Here is a 20609-nt window from a genome sequence, read left to right on the forward strand (position 1 = left end):
CAAGGGGATCTTATTGCTGGTGATTTGCCTGAACTTTGGACCAGACTCACAGCTTGACATTACCAGGGCTTGAACTCCCCTTGGACCTCCGACTATGTGCACGAGGCGCAGGGAGAGGGAAACCGCCCTTCCAGGGACTGGGAATTTACTGGATCCAGATTTCCCTTCTGCAAACCCACATGGGTTTAACTCCAAGCTCTGTCAAATCCACTCACTGATTTCTCCGTGCTTTGGTTTCTGCATTATTCTATAATAATATATTCAATAGAATATATATTAAACCAGTATCAATACCTATACATATATAGAACATATTTAACACTGGTCTCAAAGGACTGCAATCAGTGTAGCTACTGGTCAACATTGTTTTGACACACAACTGAACTACCCACAGAATAACTGTTTAGGGGAATTTCTCCTGAGTACAAACTTTGCATACATAATACTCACACCTGTACTTGGGCTTTAAGGACCTCAGACCAGATATCAAGGACAGATTCAGAGAATGCATTCATATTGTCCTGCAGCTAGGGTACAAAATGCTTTACTACATTTATAATAAATCTCCAACTCTAAATAAATGGCCAATGCAAAGGGTCTCCAGTAAATGCTATTTTATCATCACAGCTTGACCACTGAAGGGATTTTAACCAAAAAAACATAAGAGCAGCCAACTAGAAGCTATGCATTCTACACTTACGTTTTCATATCTTGTGACTAATGCTTAGGTATGCTTGTGATAAGTTACAAAACTATACTTAGAAGTCATACCTTTATTTCCTACGGCAACAGAGGAGGAATATTCAGTAATTTATCTGAATAATAAGCTGAACATACACAAAATATTAAGTATTTCTGTTTTACAGATATTTCTAAGGATGCAATAGTAATGCAGTGATAACCTATGCTACTGCTGGAACAAACGTTTGCACTTTAAAGTTAGCATTACACAACAGTTAGAACATTTTAATTGTAGATTAGTATCTTGCAACCAAAAACAGTACTTTCATTAAACATTAAGTTTACAATGTCAGCAAGCAAGTTTGTTTTGCAATAGGCACATATTTCAGTTTTGTAGGATGACAGAGTCACTCATCTGAAAAAATCGGTTCCACTTGCTAAAATAAGCTAACTGGTGTAAATAAATGCAGAGTTGGGATAAACAGGAAGGACATTCGTGCATGATTGTTTGGGAGTTCGGAGTTCTAACTTTATCATCACACAACAAACAACATGGATATACTTTATTTTCCTCCTGAAAACTCTCAAGATGATACCAGTTCTCATGCAACACTTGGGATTATTGTTGTGGAAAATCATGCCCACAAACTGAATTTAACTATGCTGTGCTAGCTTTCAAATAAATACTACGAGTGCAGACTGGTGAAAACCTCAGCCTGTAGAATAAAAAGCCACACAGAGTTATCACAAGCATCTATAAAAGGACAGGAGCAGGTTTGCTTTGCAATAGGTGAGCAAAAGCCATCCAGCAGAGCATTCGTTTTAAGCACAGTCTTAAGGACTGGATAAACACAGATGATTTAGGCACTGCCAAGCATGGTGCTTAGCTCTAAAGCTGGCATTAGTCATCTAAGCTTTTTATTGAATAATGGGAGAAATTTAGGCACATAAAAACAGGATTCAAAAGCACCAACATGTTGCCTCACCCTTGCCAGCAGAGAAGGTGGGGAATGAGGGACTGATTTTGCTCTGTTACTCATACACTCGGATAATGAACTACATTGCTGGATGGAGACACGTTTTTTTCCTTCTTCTTCTTCTTTTATTTTTTATTTGGTATAAAACCCCCGCAGGAGGCCAATCTTTTCAAATCCCCTGAAAGGAGGCGCCACCACCTGCCCCCTTTAATCTTAAATCCCCAGGGCTGTGACTGTTGCGCCAGGGTGAGGGAAATTCAACATGAAATCTCATCTTGGTAAGGAGAACGTGAACTCCACCCTCGCCTTGCGCGCACCAGCTCCCCGGCTGCAGGGCCCTGCGGGGCGCATGGGCCCCGCGGTGGAGCAGGAGGATTTGGGGACCCCGTGGGTACCTCACTGCTACAAGTAAATCATTTGCCAGAAGAGCCTACCTGAGGCTGATGTTGCTATGACAAATGATCCTTTTATTAAATACCAGAGTAAATGGGCATTCTACCTTGTAAACTTTAATTGCAGGGAACTAATGCAAACCCTCAGGCTGCTGTTAATCATGCTTCTATTCCAAATATTCAAAAAACTGATGACTTGTTTTTTGTTATTTTCTTTCAGATACTGGATACCTGATGGAAGGTGTTTAGCTGGCTGCTTAACCACCTCTCTGCAGGAAAACCTGCAAGGAATTGTCCAGCATGCAAAATGAAAGGTGCAGCAGCTACCTCAGAAGTTGTTCATGTCTGCTGGCCAGCAGGCACCTGGAACATGTCCTTCCTATCTCCAGCAGCAAGATGTTTATGCCTCAAAACGTGAGGATTTAAAAGCCTACCAAAAGGCTTACAAAACCCCCACTCTGCTTTAGCTCTCCTTTTACACCTCTCAGAATTCTTGTTTCCCTATTAATTGCTCAATCCTTGAGCTCCCACTAGATTTTACTTCCGAGGTATCCTGTGGTCTGGAGTCTGGTGGGCTAACAGGACACATTGTGAAAACGCTTGTCCCACCAAATGCAAATATCCTGCCTACTGAATGTCTCCTTGTTCCTGCATTCTGAGCAAAGGGCGACGCGAGGTTCTCACCTGCCCTCGTGCCACTGTCCCACGTGCCTGTCTCATGCCCCCTCTCACTCGCTTGCTCTGGGACACAGACAATTCTTGTCTTTCCAATCTGCCTTGATATATTTGACCCTCTTGGAATGGACTAAACCTTTTGATTTTGTTTCAGACTTCTCTTCCTGGTAAAAAGAAATTCTACTGAACGGAGAAGGAAAGTTGGGAGTTTCCTCAAGTGGATTCCTATGGCTCCGTCTGTACATAAGGACACCACTGCTTTCATTCACACAGTCCATCCTTACATATTAACCCCTCCACATTAGAGGACTGGCTAAATATCTACCAGGAAGAAAAAAAAAATCAAAGCCAGCAGAGCTGTATGCTAGTCTTATTTCACAAGCCAGGCTGACTAGATCCAAGTTCTGCTGCCTTCTCTGCAAAGTACATACACCTGGGTAACTTCACTCACACACCCACAGGGCCTAATGTGTCCTCATATTTGATCTGCAGCTCTGGAGAGTGGGTTTTTGTCAGGGATATATTTAGGTTGTTTAACCTCCTGGCACTCAGCACTAAGACATGAATGTCCCCGTGTGGCAGGAGATCACAGACTTGATTTCCACCTGTATTGCTCTTTCAGGAACCCTATGTGGCACCTGCATGTCACAACGTCAGACTTTCCCCTGCTGCCATTTAGGATAACCTTCACCAAAATTATAGCTTAAACAAGTACAGGAAAGCTTTCCTGGAAAAATCTCCATGTGGGAACTAGCCAGAACTTGTGGAGGCAACATGTCTCTCCCTGTGAGTTCTCAAAGGGATGTATATGCAGTTCTAGCCTTCAGATATCACCTGTTCCTTCATCCATATCCTTGAAGAAGCGAGATGAGAAAGCAATCTTCCAATGCCTGTCACCCTCCTGATCAAACTGATTAAATTCTTCAGCTCCAGCAAATGGAAAATATTGAAAATTTAACCCAGTATGTTTTACCAGAGCTTTAGGCCACCAGGAGAGCTAATCCTTTGCAGTGACTTAAATGCTGAGGCTGGAGCAGCCAAGCAAGACCGAGGCAGCCCCAGGGAAAGGTTTCCAGCTGCCGGCCTAGGACTCTGCTTGTGCTCTGCTGCTCACTACCAGCCTCCTGGCACAGGCCGCTCTCACTCTAACCTTCCACTTTAGGCCTTGCTTCGCTTGGAATGTTTTTCAGTTTAAAAAGAAACTTCCAACTGATTGCTATTTCCACAAGAGAACGTGGTTTGTAGAGAAAGATATTAGCTGCTGGAAAGGCAGTCGGCAAACATCTTCTATCTTTTGAATGTAACTTTCTGCAGAATGAGCACTTAAAATCCACAGCAAAATTCCTATGAATTTAAACAAAAACAAGACCTCAGCTGGACACATTAGCTTTATGCTCATTAGCTTATCAATACAAATAGCCTTGAGAGACATTAAAAACAGAAACATATAATGAATTTTGCTGGAACACATTTTTTCACACTTTCTAGTGGAAAATAAGATGTATTTCTAGAGAGAACTTCAAAGGAAGAGAACCTTCCCCATAAATGTTTGCATGTCAGTTTTGTAAAGTGGAATGTGAATATCTGTGAAACCAGAGTAAAAACACAGAGCTATGGAAAATATACAACACGAAGATCGATTCTAAACTTTTACATTCCCAAGGAGTTCAGATGTTACTATTTTCATATATACGTACAGGTTTATGCTGTCTGGTTCATGGTTTAAGACAACTTCAAGAATATGCTTAGAATATGGTAGGAGATCTAAATAGAAACACACTGGAAGACAGAGAGTAATTTCTTTCTTTACCCATCTTTTATGACATCTGTTAACTGCAAACAACATACTATTACTCCATATTTTTGCCTTACACCCATCGTGGAAGACACTGGTCTTTCATATCACTGAGAAAGCATTAACTTTAGCAAACAAATAAATAAAGAAATGTCTGCTATATTCACCCAATTCAGAGTTCAACTTTGCTCTTATGGAAATTAAATAAAATCTCATTAATTCCAGAGGGTGAAGAGCTGGGTTCAAAAATCCTAAATATGTTTTACTAATAGAATTCATCTTATTAATAAGCTGGCATGTGAACCCATTTTTCCCTGCTGCTGAAAGCAGCTTGTGGTTTGCTTTTATTCTTTCCAACACAATTAGCAAAGCACTCCAGCAGCTGAATAGAGCTATTCATTTGAACAAATTATTCCCTGGCAAAGTTAAAAAAAAAAAGAAAAAAAAAAAAAGGAAAAAGAAAAGCTCCCCCAAACTCCTGCATTCTGGTGTAGTTAGAAGAGACACAAAAGCCTGACTGTGATTAATCTTGCCTGAAAAAGACAAGTGGGACATAGGCTGCTGAATGTGTTGCACTTTTAAAGTCTCTCTCAGTGACATTGCTGAATTGGTTGCTTCTCCTAACTCTTATCTTAGCTGGTGTACAACCCTAATTAAAAAGCTGACGTAAGGAATACTCATAGGGAAGAGTCTGGCACGGATGTTATGGATGAGATGATAAACTTTATGAGCACAGCTACCTCCCACGTAGCTTTTGTAGTTAACTGTTGGCTGGCAAACGGTTGCTCTTATGCTGGTCATTTCTCATTTAGAAGGGCTGAAAATGTTAAAAGTAACAGACTTGCCCTTTTTAATAAGCAATAGCATCTCGCTATCTGATTAATCTATGTAGCTGTGACTCTCCACACATTCTTTCACTGAGATAACTTCAGAGGCAAATCAGGCTCCAGTTCCCTTTTCCTCCTGTTCATTCTCAGTGTTGTGAAAACGGCTGTGGAAAGGATAAAACCCACACCTCTACCTAGCGAACAATGCTGCCATGTAGTTAACACAGCAGAGAGGTTTGTTTAATTAGCTAAATTTTCTGCTTTTAAATTAGAAGAAAAAAAATATAAAAAATAAATAAATAAAACACAAGCCATGGGTGGTCTGTAACCTCAGAAGAGCAAATATCCTGGGCTGTAAAATCATCGCTGCTCAGAATACTGGGTCAGACATAAAAAAGCATTTATTGAATTCTAGACCTGAGTCAGGAACAGAAGGTGCATTAAGAACTTTCAAACTGCAGGCTACCACCAATTCATCTAGTGTTCGGCATTATTTAATAAAAATGGGTTATGCATATACTTTAACTGAAATGCTCTAGTTAGAAATGTTTATGAATAAATAGCATCTGTTGGGACCTACTCACACACCAATTCAGAGATAGTTTCAAATGCTTCCTTCAAGCAAACACATGCAATTCCCACTGCTGTCTGCTTCACCTCTGCTATAGGTCTGCGAGGAGAGTTTGTCCTGTATGTTGCTATTAAAATCAATTGCTATTAAGCTCGATTTCTTTATAAATTCTAGGATGCATTGCTGTTAATATCTCAGTATTGTATTAGAAAGAAAATGGTGTAATCTCTGCAACAACATTAAAGTGATTCTACTGCCCCTGGGCCTGAACACCCAATCCAAAGGGATTTCTGGAAGGAATTACACATTTTATCAAACAGGTCAGCCCCCAGGAAGGTACAAAAAATGGCAAGAGCTTCTAGAGAACATCATGATGTTTACTGAAACAGTAATCAGGTCACTATTAAATGCTGAAGTGAGAGCTGGGCAGATCTGATGCTTCAGCACAGTTCTTTGGCTTGTATTAACATGACAGTAACTGCTTTCAGACTCAGAAAGTGATAACAAAGCATAACTAGATAACATTTACTAAGAGGCACTGCTGACTGTCAAGCAACTGTTTTAGTGGGATGTGGCAGAGATAATCCTTTTTAGCCCCATCTTGTGCAGTTACTATGTACCCAAATAGTTCTAAGATGGCTTCCTGGAGCACTTCTGAATCTCTTTACACCCTTATACTCACTGGTGGTGAGGTAAAAGGTGTTAAAGAAAGTTCATTCCTTCAGAACAAAAACATTTTGATAAATCAGAGAAATTGCATCTCCAACACTTCCCTACCTGCTCTTGAGGGGCAGGGTCTTCTCCCTTCCCCATCACCACATTGTACAATCCCTACCAAAACAACAGCAAGTTCTGACCTGGGAAGTATCCGGAACATGTTCCCTGAATTTCACTTCTTTCTACATAATTTCACAGCTGGAAATGAAGATGGCCAACACTTTTTTGTCCCATTATTTCTCCAAGGGCCATATGTGCTCTTCAGTCCAGCAATTTGACAACTGCTCTTTTAGGACTTTGCCCTTTCTGTTTTTCTTATCTTTCCTTCTGTCATCTGGTTATTTTCCATTTTTATGATGTTCTTTCTTGGTAGATAATAATGCCTTTAGGATTAATGTTGGCAAGAGGGCAGGACAAAATGGCAGCACTGACTGCTATTGTTTTCGTTAGGGTCACTGTGAGATAATTTAGGCCATACATCCAGGGCCTCATTTTCCTGTAACAGTGGAAAAATCCACACAGAAGAGCAGAAACACTAAATGCTTCAAATCCAAATTTCTCTCAATCTGTCCTCCAGGGACATAGCTTGCAGAAAAGGATGAGTATTATTTCAACACCCACAGATAGGATTTCAGATAGACTGTACCACAGACCACGTTATTTAAATTCACACATTGTTAATGAATAATTATTTTTCTATACTCAACCCTCCAAAGTCCCTTCTAAAGAAAGGTTTTATATTCCTTTGATTCAAATCAAATATATATACACCTTTCATATACTTTGCATATATATGTAAGAAAGCAGATATTTCAGGGTCTACTGAAGTCTGTGTGTTAAGCATCAGTGTAAAAACAGGAGATTCTGTATTTGAAACCAAACCCCTTTTCCCGCATAGATCCCAAGTGGGGAACCCCAAATCCCAGAGGCCTCGATCACGAGTTATTCAAGATCACATTTCGAAGGGCAAGGCAGATACATATTACATATTGTTGCTCTGCCCCAAGGCAATGAGAACAGAGCAGGAAGGGTGAAGAAGGCTAGAGGGGAAAGGAAGAGCAGGGAGAGGTGTAGGAGTCAGTAGCAATGTCAGCACCCATTCAGCCTGGCCGTAAAAAGAAGGGCTGACATTCTGGGTGGAGGCAGGGCTTGGAGCAAGGCATGAAGCTCTGGAGCAAGAGAAATGAGGGGAAGCAGCCCGCGGAGGCAGGGAAAGGATGAGGCGTCCGCAGGCAGGAGGAAGGGAAGGCGGCAGGGAGCAGGTGCCCATGCAGGCGCTCAGGGACGGCTGGGAGCGCAGCCAGCACGGAGATCCGACTGCACAAGCAAGTGGGGCCTGAAGGAAAGGGAACAGAGAACTCCTGGCAGCAGGTGCGCAGACTCACGAGGAATGTCCCCAGCAGACATGTCAGCAAGTGCAAAACCTTCCCCTGGCCGCACTGGGGGATGTGATCTCCCACAGATCCAGTTCTGCTTGAGCATAGCAGGGCTCATATTCGCCCACTGCTGTATGTCAGAGTGCACCAGTGTTGAGTTGGTGTGTGATCTGCAGGGTCTACACGTACAGAAGGCCAAGGAATCCCTGCTTCAAACTGCCATCCCTAACATGGATGCTCACCCATGAGGTGGGCACCAGGATCCTGAGCTCTCCGCCAGTTCTGCTATGCTCTTCACACAGCTGAGCTCTTTTCTTTGGGGAAAATTTGACACTGCACTGACCAGAACCGCCAGAGGTGCCCGAACCAGAACAGCTGGAAGTCTTTGGTGGTGACCGGATCTTTTAATATTCAGAATTGTGTTTTTCAGCAACCACAACCAAGAGCAGGTGGCAGGTTTTCAAGGTGTATGTCCTGCCAAGTAACATCTGCATAGGGGCACGCAGAGGGAAAATGGAAAACCAGCACAAATCACAGTCCCTTGTCTTGTTCAGAACTTATTACAGCGGGTTCTTCAGAGAGCAACACCTTGAACTTGTCACTTTGGGTGTCTTTGTTTGCCAGAGGCAAACATGCCAGCAAAAGATTAGAGTCTGGAAGCTTTATAGTAAAAATGTAAGCCACTAATGTGATTCAACATTACATTTTAAACAAAAACATATAAAAGTGCTAATTCGCACAGGTGTTCTGAAGAGAGTTGAGGTTATGCAATTAACTACAGGAAAGGTCACGTACCAGAACAGCCTTCAAATTATCAGCTTTCATTTTGAATCAAAGGTGATGCCTCCACTGGGGGGGACTCAATGCTTAAAGCAAAGAATTTTAGGTGCATAAGTAGGAGCTGGGAGTGAGGGATTCAGGTTGTTTTTTGTTGTTGTTGTTTTTTTTGAGGTTAGGACCTAAATTCCCCTCAAATCTCACTTTAGGTGCTGAAGTGGGTGCTCTGGATGCCTCAGCTTGTTTCACCCAAGAGCCAGCTTTCAAAGCAACTCTATCTTTGTTGCAACATTTTCACAGAATACCTTTCACAGCAACTTTTGAGTTAGCCTGAAAAAACACAGCATAGTTTACTACCTCTTTCTAAGAAGCCAAAATGTCTTGTCTTTTCCAGTTCCTCTATTGATAGGCTTGTATGATAGTGAAAGAAGTTTTGTGCCACGCACTTAGCTGCAACAAATTCAAGTTTTCCCCAGCAGTCATTTTTCTTATAGAATTGTTTGTATTGCAGCTCATGTTTCCTACAGCTATGCAGGGACCAAGCCCCATTCAAGGCTCTTTTCTTTAAGCACATTTGGAAAGTTTACTCTCCATTATGGGAAGGGCTGACTATCAGGGAAGGACTTGTATCAGCATGCAGAAATCCCTACAGGTATGTGCTATAAATACTTGCTTTCACAGAAGATTTTCCTAAGAACATGACTGGAGAACTAGCTTTACTGTAGCTCAAAAGCAATTGTCAGAGGCATCCTCCTCCTACATTTGGAAAGACAAAAATATAAAGACATATGCTATCCCTCATCCAACTCTGGAAGACATTGGAATTCCCTTAGGTTTAAAAGCACTTGCAAGGACTATAGTGATATAATTGGACAGTTGAAAATAAATATCAGTAAGAATTTAAATATGTATACTAGGGAAAGAAGACCATATTTCTCACTATCTTTAAGAAAAATTTAATCATCAGATGCAATACATTGTGCCCGTGTATTTTCTGAGATCTCTCTTTAATGAATAAAAGTCCTAGGAGAAGATAAAATAAGTTGTCCTGAACACAGGACAACTGGTCATGGATAACTGTGCGTAGGTCTATTCTAGCTGGTATTTGCTGTACCCACAGAAAAACAAAACCAAAAAAAGCACCACACATTGCCAAACAAAGCAAAAGGAGAAGACATGGGCAATACTGAGTTTTCGTAAATGAAACCAGGTGTTTCTGACCTGAGAAGAGCTGAGTGCAGCTTTTGCTTTAATTAGGAGAGTGTTTTTTAAGATGCTAAAACCTGAAGCCTGTAAACAAGTACTTACGTAATCATCCTCGTGCAGCCCTTGCTTCTGAACAGAACTTTTCACCTCCAAGGAAAACTTCTCAAACTCAGGTTTCACTGTCCTTAGCAGAGTGACAGTCTGGAGGTATGAGTACGCCTTCTTGGCTTCATGGTCATGTTTGTCTCCTCTTTTCCAAGAGCCATTTCCTGGGGGGAAAATAAGCATAATTCTAACACCAAATCAGGCATCATTAAAGGGCCCTCTTCCTTTTTCCATCAAAAAGTCCTCCCTCTTTTCCCTACGGGAGACTGCAAAGTATGAGGGTGAACTGAATCCACTTGAGGAAGTGCAGGAAGCAGGGCAGGAAGGAACAGCTAATGTGACTGCTGCAGAATAAATGTGCAAACAGAAAGACAACATTACTCCCATGCTGTGCTCACTTACTTTTAAGGGCTGGATTCAAGACTAAGCAAGAGAAGACATCTCTCAGCAAAAAACAAGGCACATCTCAAACACAGGAATATTTACTCACTTGGAACAAGTGAGGGAAGGGGGTCTGACCCCAAGTTTTTACTCCATATCACCCCATCAGTGACACTATTTTCAGTCTTGAACAGTCAGAAGGGCTCCAGAAAATACAGCAGAATGATCATCACCTTGCGTGGGAGGCAGGTGGTGCAGCTAATTCTCCCACAGCAGTCAAGTAGAAAGCTACCTAGGACCTGCCAGGCAAGGCCTGCTCCTAATAGGAAAGAAACAAATAAATGGAGTTCTGCCTATGCTGTATTTACATGTGTTCCTATGAAGTATTTACATGCATTCTGCGTCACAGCAGAGTAACTAGATTTTTAAAAAGCAGAACAGTCAAGACAAAAATATAAAGACAGGTTGTTAATTGTTAGAAGAAGCCCTTCTGCCTAATGGGGCCTGACCCCAACTGGCCCAGAGACCTTGATGCAATTACTCATGACATCTGTGGAAAAATTCACACTGGCCCAGATCAGGTTTCGTCCTATTCTATGTGAGTGACAAACAGAGGGACCTAGAGTAGGAGTAGAGCAGTAGTAGCTTTGAACAGTGCGCCTTTAAATACTTACAAACAAATAAATGCTAGACAATCATTCTATTTTTGGAACAGTAACAACAAAAACTCATGGCTAAGTGCAGAAGTGAAAACTGTGGAACATGCTCAACTCTGAAGGGAAACCTTTAGGGCCATGAGATGACGATGTGGCTATCCTCCTTGGTTAAAGGACTTTAATTGTTGTGTTGTTTGGCCTAAGAAAAGTAAATGGTTTGGGAGAGGAGATCCTACTGGAGACAGAGTCCAGGAGCCAAAGCTTTAGTGCTCCTTGTACTGTGATCCAGACTGCACCTGAGCAGCTGTGGGAGCAAGACTTCATGGTCCAAGTCCCAAGTCCTTCTCAAGCAGGTGAATATGGAGCATGTGTTTCACCCTCTCTGGCATCCACACACTGCTGACAAGACTTCTCTTTTCTTAGCATTGAAGGCAATTAGGCAATTGTTATCCTTCCTCAGAAAGCAAGGAGGAAATACAGGAGCTGTTCTCTTCAAGGGAAAAAACTCTTTTATCATGCTGCTTTTGCCTCTGTGGCAACTCCTGTCATTCTCAACACAGGGGGCAAGTCCCAATTAAGCCCTGAGAAAGATTCACATTAAATGGAAACTCTGTTCTGTGTTCTTCTACCCCATAAAACCTTTTTACCATAGGTCAGCACTGGCAAGGAATGAAATCTCTACAAAATTCATACGTGATCTTAGTAAATTTTTTTGATAGGTTTTTTTTTTGAAGCTCTTTTGCTCTCTGATGACAAACTTCTAGATACCTCCACCTTAGCCTAGGGATTTATTTCCCAATTCAAAGACAAACTGGTCAAGATAATTTATGCTGGGACTCCATTCATCAGGCCTGACACTCAGCAACAACCAACATCCTGCAGCGTACCCTGCTATTAACACGACCGCAAGCAGTGGTAGCACTTTTCCTTTTGATACACACACTCTGTCCTTGTTCTTGCTTTCCAAAGGAAGGTCATCCATGTCCAGCAACAATATCCCAGCTCAAGCGTTGAAGCTAACACCTAAGGAGCTCAGCCTGTACATGGAAGCAGAAGGAAAGCCATGGAGCCAGCAGTGTAACTATGGGTGGCTCCCTTTCAATGGGACACAAGCTTTTCCAGAGCACTGAAGCTCAGAACATGAATACATTTCTGTCCTGTACTTATTATACTTACTTCTTTTTCTAAACCAGCTGAATTGGGAACAGGGAAGCTAAATTTTTATAACAGAGTTCCTAAAATAATTGACATATTTAAATTCCTCCATGGATAATTTTACAGGATGTAGTCCTGCTCCAGTGCTTAACTGCAATTGTTGCAGCCTTGACTTTTTATAAGTTTGTCTTTCTGAAGCATTAAAAACATTCAGAACAGAGGGCAATAACAGAATACAGTCATATGAACTTGTCTTGGGGAAAGGTTGATTTGCCAACTGCATCCAGTTTTGGATTCTGTAGCCTCTGTAACTTCAATACCTCAAGGCACTGTGAAGAGGAAATTTTGGGGCAAATTTCTCTGCATTTCTCTGTAGGTTTGCTGGGATGACCATCTGCATAGAAGTCAGTTTCTGACAAAACTGCATTTTGCTCTTCATGGAAAACACATCAAGAAAGAAACAGACTGTTTCTGAAGAACTTGGTGTTAGGAAATGCCACAATTTAACATGACAGGGTAAACACTTCTAACTATTTACTTTGAAAAACTATAAATAGACTGGACTTCCTATGACTCAAGGAGGAAAATGCTGAGATCCATGCACAACCACAGACCAAGTAGGTACCAGCACCCAGCACAGCAGCATGTAGAGGTCCCCATCAGGGCAGGACAGCACAGTGCTGCCCACTAAATGTCTGTGTGCAGTCTACAAGTGCAGTCTACCGTTGGCTACATCACTGGAGGTACCTATCCCAGTGGATGTCTCCTGCAGTGTGAACCAACTGAAAAATGTTGTGTCCCACCTCCTGGAGCTGCCGAACTCAATGAGCACATCCATGCTCAAAGACAGCTTTGGGAAACATCTATCCCAGCCAGTTTTGATGCTTCCCTGGTAGATCTCCAGGGCTGAGCTAGTCACCCTGGCCTCTGCTTACAGCCAAGGCAAGGAAACAATGAACTCTAGGGAATGATTCATCCCAGCCACTTCAGACATCCAAGATGGAGCTGAAGCACTGTGCGAGCACACTCCTGTGATTCAAAAGGCAGCCTGGCTGAGGCAGACTTGCATCTAAGGTCAGATTAACCACATCTGACATTTTCATTGTGAGAAGAAATGCAGCAGTATCTCAGCTGCAATGAGACACTACCTGAAACAGTTATTTGATCAGTGGTGTCTAGGCACAGGTAAAAACCAAGTCTGACAAATGTCCATGGTCTACAGAAGGGCTCAAACTTCATGATTCTGTGGCTGGTAAGGGTAAAACTTTCAGTTTTCACCCTGGTCATGATTAAGGTTACAATGCCAATTGGTTTCCTTTAACTCAAGAGAGATGAAATTGATGCAAATTTAAATCAGCAAACACAAAATCATGATCTGAACTTAAAGAACATATGCATATCACAGAGTTTTTCAATAGATAGCGCTATTAGAAAGTGATTTCAGAGGCTTGAAATGGGTAATTAGAAGCTTATTTAAAAGATTTTCCCCTAACAACAACTTATTTATTAGATAAAACACATCCTTTGTGTTTGTTCTTCTTTTTCATCTCCCACTTGGTCTTCATTTTTAAATTAAATTGTTTTTGTACTGGATTAGTTAAGGCAGCCTGCGGGGGGGAAATTATTTTCCCTGCACCTGCAAAAGAAACTGCGCTTCCAAAAGCCATTTTGGCACTTCAATAAAATGTAGTTCTTGGGCAGGCACTTCCCTCGGTTTCAGCAGTCTGACGTTGTTTAAAACAGATAGCAAACACATTGCTCAAGCATTAACTTTAATTTAACCGAGGCAGCTGGTAACAGCTGACAGAAGGTTTGGTCTCTGTCACACACTGCCATACTATCAAATGTGGGTAGAGTCAAAAAGCAAATGAATTTAATTTATATTTTTAAAGTCCTGCTTTTACTTCGCAAATCTGATAATTTTTCCTTAGGAAAAAAAAGCCACTTTATCTATCTATCCTACTCTATGATATTTCGACTGTGTCCCATCTAGTATTTCCCTTCAGTGATGAATATTTTTGCAGAAACAGTTAGGGATCAAAAGCCAAAAGAAATGAAGCAAGTGGATCCCCAGCACAAAGTAAAGCTAACTAATGTCCATACTACAGTCATGCTACATCTTCTGATTCACTCAGTGGTACCTATGACTATATAAAAACTAATGTCTATTTTCCTTCCTGCAGTATCATAACCCAGGCGAAAGGGAATTACAGTAACAGGGAGAGATGACAGTATATTCTGAGATTCCAGGGGGCATATTTTGAGGCCAGCAGATCTAAAAATATTACCAGATTTATAGAAGACCTTGCAACATACTTGAGGAGGAAAAACATTACCAAATGATGAGCTGTTGAAGAGTTCAATATTGAAGAAAGCGTAGTCCCCATTGGTCATTCCTTGTCGATGAGCAGCTAACATGATGTTCCTGATTGTGTCACCGCTGGCACACATGATTACAACTGGTGGAGAAAAATGGAACACAGATAAGAAGCAGTTCAAGAACTTTTGAGAACAGTCTGTTAAGTCTGAACGTTGCCAGAGACAGTAACCCAAACTGTCCTCCTAATGTTGCAACAAACATGACAACTCAGCTAGCAAATAAAGCTGATTTCACAAAGAGTCCACAGAAGACAGGTACCAAGCACAGAACAACTTTATGTTCCTTTACCTCCTCTGAAAAAGACTTTTCTTTAAAAAAAAAGGGGGGGGAGAAAAAAAGGGGAGAGATATTTTACTAGTGCAATATGCAGTGAAGTTCTGACTTTGCATTTGCTCAACTGCATATATTCACAAAGTTAACTGTAACAAAAAGTTTCATAATGGTGGCTTCATAGTGAAGATAAGACAATCTGAAGGTGAAGTATGAATATGATACAGTGATATTACCACTGTAATTTTCAGTGCACTGGAAAGTTTGGTGTTGATTCATCTCACCTATACCTTAGCTGCCTAAACTATAGACATTTCGTGTTAAATTTCTTGTCCAGGAAATCCCCGCAGTCAGTGGAGAGCAGCATCTCTGTAGTTGATTTACTCCATCCTAAGGCAACTGTCTAGAGTCAATGACACAAATGTCTCTGGCAGATGACTGTGTTGAATGCAATGAGCTTAGGCAACTGCCTTTGACTGGAAGCTTATTTGTCAGGTAGATACAAACAGGCAAAAAAAATGAGTGTCACATTTTGTGCACGAAGATGAAAAGTTGTTACAAGATTAAATGCCACAAGGCCTTTTTTGTTGTGGACTGAACACTAAGCTTTGGTCTTGCAATGGGATCTACAAGCCTGCAAATGCAATCCACACAGGGACAACTCAAAGCTCAGGTGACAGAGCCTCCAAGCACCCCCGAGCAGCCTCCACATCCCTGCAGATCTCTAGCACAGCCACCCATCTCACTTTCTGCCTGGCAGGGAAGGGGAAGCAAGGCAATTGTAGCTCTGCATACTGTTAAACAGGTGCTTGGACAACCACCGGTGATTCTCAAGGGTGCAAAGAGCTCCAGGCAACCCAGCTGAAAGCCTCTTGTCTCCCTACTCCCTGCCAAGAAAAAGCATAGTCTCAAGCTGGACCTTCAGCAGTGGGAAGATACCTCTCGCACTGAGCACTGAACACTCTACATCATAAACTTTTGTGTGCATCCACAGGGCTATAGGTATGAAGCTACTACCATCATGTATCAATGCATGAGGCTACATCCTATAGAGGAGTCGTAAGAGATCCGGTTAGAGTTACGATTCAACTGCACACACATTTCCAAGAATGTTGTCATGCATGGCAGGACTTAAAAACTACAATAATGTACGCAAATACTTTTACCCAAATAATAAAACTGAATCAAAACCACATTCAGCTTCTCTGGTGTTTGTTATTATGGGGGAAAAAAAAGAGAGAGAGAGAGGGAGAGAGAGAAAACAAAGAAAGAAAAGAAAAGGCCAAACAGGCCAAAACTTTTCTCACACAATGAATCTTCTCCCATCACTTTCCTGGGTTTATGCCATTATAGGCATAAAGTTTCAGATGCAGCCCTGGTGTAAATCACATTCTGTTAAATCCACACACTTCAGGGAAGTTATACCATGCATACCTCTGCCCAACAGATTACTGCAGAGTAGTAACAATAATTTCCAGAGGAACAGAGCAAGACATATTTCATGACTATTGTGAGGTATCAACATGAAGGAAAAGAAAAAACAAATCTTAGAATAAAATTTGGATCAAATTTTTTCCAGACTTGCATCAGGAATGGATTTGTCTCCCTGTTGCTACTTTCAGTATAGGTGAGAGATTTCCTTGGGAAGTGTTGCCTTGCTATCCTCTCAATTCTCCCTTGACTTTGCCTTTAAAATTCATACCTGCCATAAAATTATAATCTGTGGATGGAAATCAAAGCAATTCCCATAACACCAGTAAAATATCTTGAGCAAGGAGGGATAAAGAAAAAGTGGAGGAAAAACAATCTACTTTAAAATACATTAAGCCCTATCTTGTAAGTCTCTAAAAGAATGTAAGGCAACTGATATTAACTATTGGATGTGTTTTCTTTTCTTTTTTTTTTTTTTTTTTAAGTCCAGAAGACTACATATTTCAAGATTCTGAGGCAAATTAGCTATGAGCAGATCTCTTGAAGCCTTTCACAAATACATATTATGTTTACCTAACATGTAAACATTACTACTGTATACACACAAATGTACACATTCATATACGCGAAATGTTTTCCCTCTGGTACACTACACACATAAAGTAAGTCTAACGCTAATATTTTGAATTAATTGAAGACAATTATTAACTCATATTGCAAATACTTAGTGTTAACTCCAGAAAGAAAAGAGCAAGTGCTGCCTTTTCTCCCTGAGCCTTCAAAAGGGACCTGCAGCTACCAATGACACTCATTAAAAAGAGGTGGTTAACTTCCATCACCATATTTTCCATCATAATTTTGTTGTGGAAAGGCTAAAGGCTTTTGAAACGGCTCCAGGACCTGGACAGGCATCTGCTGGCAAACACTTCATGCGGGCAAATGCGTCCCTGGCTCCTGATCCCATGTTCCAGCCCAAACAGCTCAGTGCAAGGCCCCATACGGTGGGGATTTGGCCTCCTGGGCCAACCCCGGCCACTCACAGGCCTGCAGCTCCAGCCAGGGGTGATGGCAGGTCACACAGAGCACATAACACCTTAACACTCCTCCAGTCAGAGTCACTAGAAGTGCCTAGCAAAGCTCATGATTCTCACTCGATGGGGCAACTTCTTTCTCATGCCATATCTCTCTCAAAGCCTGTTCCCACGTCTTGCTGCTGAAGGAAAGGTCAGTGTGGGATGTCCACCAGCAGAGATCCAAGGTGACATCTTGCCTGAACATTTGTAAAACTTGTGAAGTGATTTGGACAGCACCACCCAAATACCTTCCCTAGCAGCAACATTATCTCATCAGGTAGTGGGACCTCTGGGGAGCCCCAAGGAGAAATGAGCTGGTAAGCTAAGGTGTGGGGTGAATCCTTGTCATGATGAATGACTGACCAGGTATTTTGACAGTCTTATTTTGACAATGGGAGGCAGGTCAAAAGGCATGTGCAAGGCAAGCCATGCAGGCAGCCCATAAAGTCAGTAAGCGCACAGCTGGAGATGGAAGAGTCTCATTTACTGCATTTAGCAGTAGCAGCATGAACCAAAGCACAAATAAGCACAGGTGAGATGAAGGGAGAAGATCCCCCATGTACAAAGGGAGAAAGAAGTAATAGAGTGCTACTTTACTCCAGTAATAGCAAGTTAAAAGAATGATATTGAAATGCAAGACAGAGCTCAACAAGGTGCCAGTTCAGCAAAGCATTTAACTTTAGTAAGAAGCAAACATCTCTACCCGGGTCTTCAGCCATCACTCATGATCCAGCAGCACAACCAGAGCACCTTTTGACTGAGGGTTAACACTTTCCTTGCCATAATCTATTTTTATGCTCTTAGCACAAGGAAACACAAATATGCACAAAAGTTTGCTTGATTAAAAAAAAAAAAAAAAAAAGAAAAAAGAAAAGAAATCTTCCATACTTAGCAGTTTCCTCTAGCACTGAAGTTTCCTTCTTTTCATTCACTACATTGTCCCAAGCTGTATTTGCAGGAAAGCTCCATTTCAAGAACCTGCTTACGTATTTGCACAGAGAGGGCTAAAGATTCATCTGTTATTAGACAAATATGGTCCTATACATATTAAGGAACCTCACACCTGCATAACTACATCACTAGTGCAAACCTGGACCATTGAAGCATCCCAGCTTCCAGCAAGGAGACACAAGCTGCGTCGCTCACAAACAGCATGATTTATATCTGCTCAGGTCTCATCACAGTGTAAGATTCTACAACGAGGGATGTAGAAAGAGACTAAAATATTCTTAGCATTTAGGTCTCTGCTGGAACACAGCTAAGAACTGTCTCGTATTTGATCTCTAAAAGTCCATTACTCAAATGGACTTTTGAAACAAACAAATGTTTTTTGGAAACAATTTATTAAAAAAACCAAGGGCTGGTAAAGCCTCTGACTGAAAAATACCTTTTTGACACGCTCCCGCGCTTGTGCATCACTTGGCAAGATCGCATTTCAATTTGTAATTAAATGTACTCGAAATGTTCCAAAGCCCTTCAAGCATTTTACTACTTTATTCGTGCAGCCCAGGGGTTATTTTCCAACGTGCTTTACAAGCCATTTATCTCCACAGTGTTTTGCTCACAGTTGGTGGCAAAATTATGGCACGCACGCGAGGAGTGCCGGAGCACACACACACCCTGATACGATCCCTTCCACCGAGCTCATTTGTTATTTATGAAGCACTCAGTGGGGATCCTCATGGCAGGAGAGGGGCAGAAGATTGCTGTGAAAGACACAGCAAGTTGAGGGGAAAACATGGCTTTGCACTTCCACAGAGTCACTTAAGAAAAATCTCCCAGGGTGAGTAACAGATTTGCTGCCCAGGATCTGCGAATAGCCGCGTGTGGTTTCAGTCTTGCTGCTATCATGGGGAAAAGCTGATTTCTTGCTATGCCATAAAACCACCCTAGTAAAGCCCCCCTCCCCAATTCCTCATGGTCGCACTGGCGCATAGCTGGTACTGCTCCAGTGGCCACCTGCCCCAACAGGTGGAGAAGTGACACCCCTTCGGGAGAGCCCCAAACTCTCTTTTGAGTCCAAGTCCCAGCACCGATCCCAAACGGCAGCAGGACTATTTTGGAGGCATGAAGCCAAGCTTGGTGCATCGTGACACCCTGGTATAGCCCCAGGAGACCTACAGGTGGAAGAAGCACAGGAGCACAATCCAACACAACCCAGGATGGGTAATGGCAAAACCCAACCACCAACATGGCCCTCCCCAGGCGGCGCTTCCGCGCACTCACCCCGCTCGCTGGCCTGCAGGGCTCGCACCACATCGTCGAGGTCGAGGTGGCGGCTGGTCTCGTCGAAGCTGTGCACAGCCATGTGGAAGGCCTCCTCCTGGAAGACCACATGGACGCCCTCCATGGCAAAGTAGCAGCTGCGCTCGGGGTTGCTGTCGCTGTAGAGCAGCGTGGCGCGGCTCCACTGGTGGTGCCGGAAGAGGGCCAGCAGCATCTCGCCCATCTTGGCGTAGGCAGGCGCCACGCGGGTCAGGTGCGAGTACTCGCCGCCCTTGGCGCCAAAGCCGGCGGCCAGGGCGCCCGCCGACAGCATGGGCACGTCCCAGTGGGCGGCAAGGCGCGCCACGGGTGCCGCCGCGTACTCGCACACGGGGCCCAGCAGCAGGTCGGGCCGCCGGCGCTGCAGGGCCACCATGTCGACGAGGCTGAAGAGCGCCCGGTTGCCGCACGCCGAGTCCTCGTAGGTGAGCTCGAAGGCGTAGCCGGGCGGCAGCCCCGCGCCGCTCTCCCGCAAGCTCCGCACCGCGTACTCGATGGCCGGGCGCACGCGGGCCAGCGAGAAGAGGTAGGCGTCGTCCCGCGGCAGCAGCACCAGCACCCGGATCAGCTTCTCCTCCTCCTCGGCCGCCGCCGGCTCCGCGCCCGCCGGGCCGCCCAGCGCCGCCAACACGCACCAGAGGCCGCCGAGCAGCCAGGGCGGCATCGCGGCGCCCCCCGCCCGCCCGCCCGCCTTCTCCAGCTGTCCCTCCGTGCTTTGCTTTGCTTTTTATTTTATTGCTCAGGTGCTTTGCAAAAAATCAAATCAAATAAAAAAGAATAAATGACCCTGCCCCCGCTGCCGTTAGGGACGGAGCATCGCCCGGCCCCCCACCCCCCGTCCCCCGTCCCCCTCCCCACGCCGCGCCGGCCCCCGCGGGGTGCCCCGTGTCGCTGCGCGG

At 43.3% G+C, this 20609-nt stretch overlaps 1 protein-coding gene across 1 annotated transcript in view; it reads right to left on the reverse strand.

Moving 5' to 3' along the window:
• The window catches only part of NPR3 (natriuretic peptide receptor 3), a 35562-nt gene extending 15188 nt beyond the window's left edge, over window positions 1–20374 (reverse strand). Inside the window, exons 1-3 of the mRNA XM_088532091.1 lie at window positions 19672–20374; window positions 14628–14750; window positions 10097–10263 (exon numbers count right to left, since the gene is read on the reverse strand). Of these exons, the coding sequence (XP_088388217.1) occupies window positions 10097–10263; window positions 14628–14750; window positions 19672–20374 (993 nt within the window). The remainder of the gene's footprint in view (window positions 1–10096; window positions 10264–14627; window positions 14751–19671) is intronic.
• Window positions 20375–20609: the final 235 nt, after the last annotated feature.

Source organism: Tinamus guttatus, unplaced genomic scaffold (assembly GCF_059628265.1).
Source record: "Tinamus guttatus ecotype Peru unplaced genomic scaffold, ASM5962826v1 Tinamus_guttatus_pri_ptg000455l, whole genome shotgun sequence".
Lineage (NCBI taxonomy): Eukaryota > Metazoa > Chordata > Aves > Tinamiformes > Tinamidae > Tinamus > Tinamus guttatus.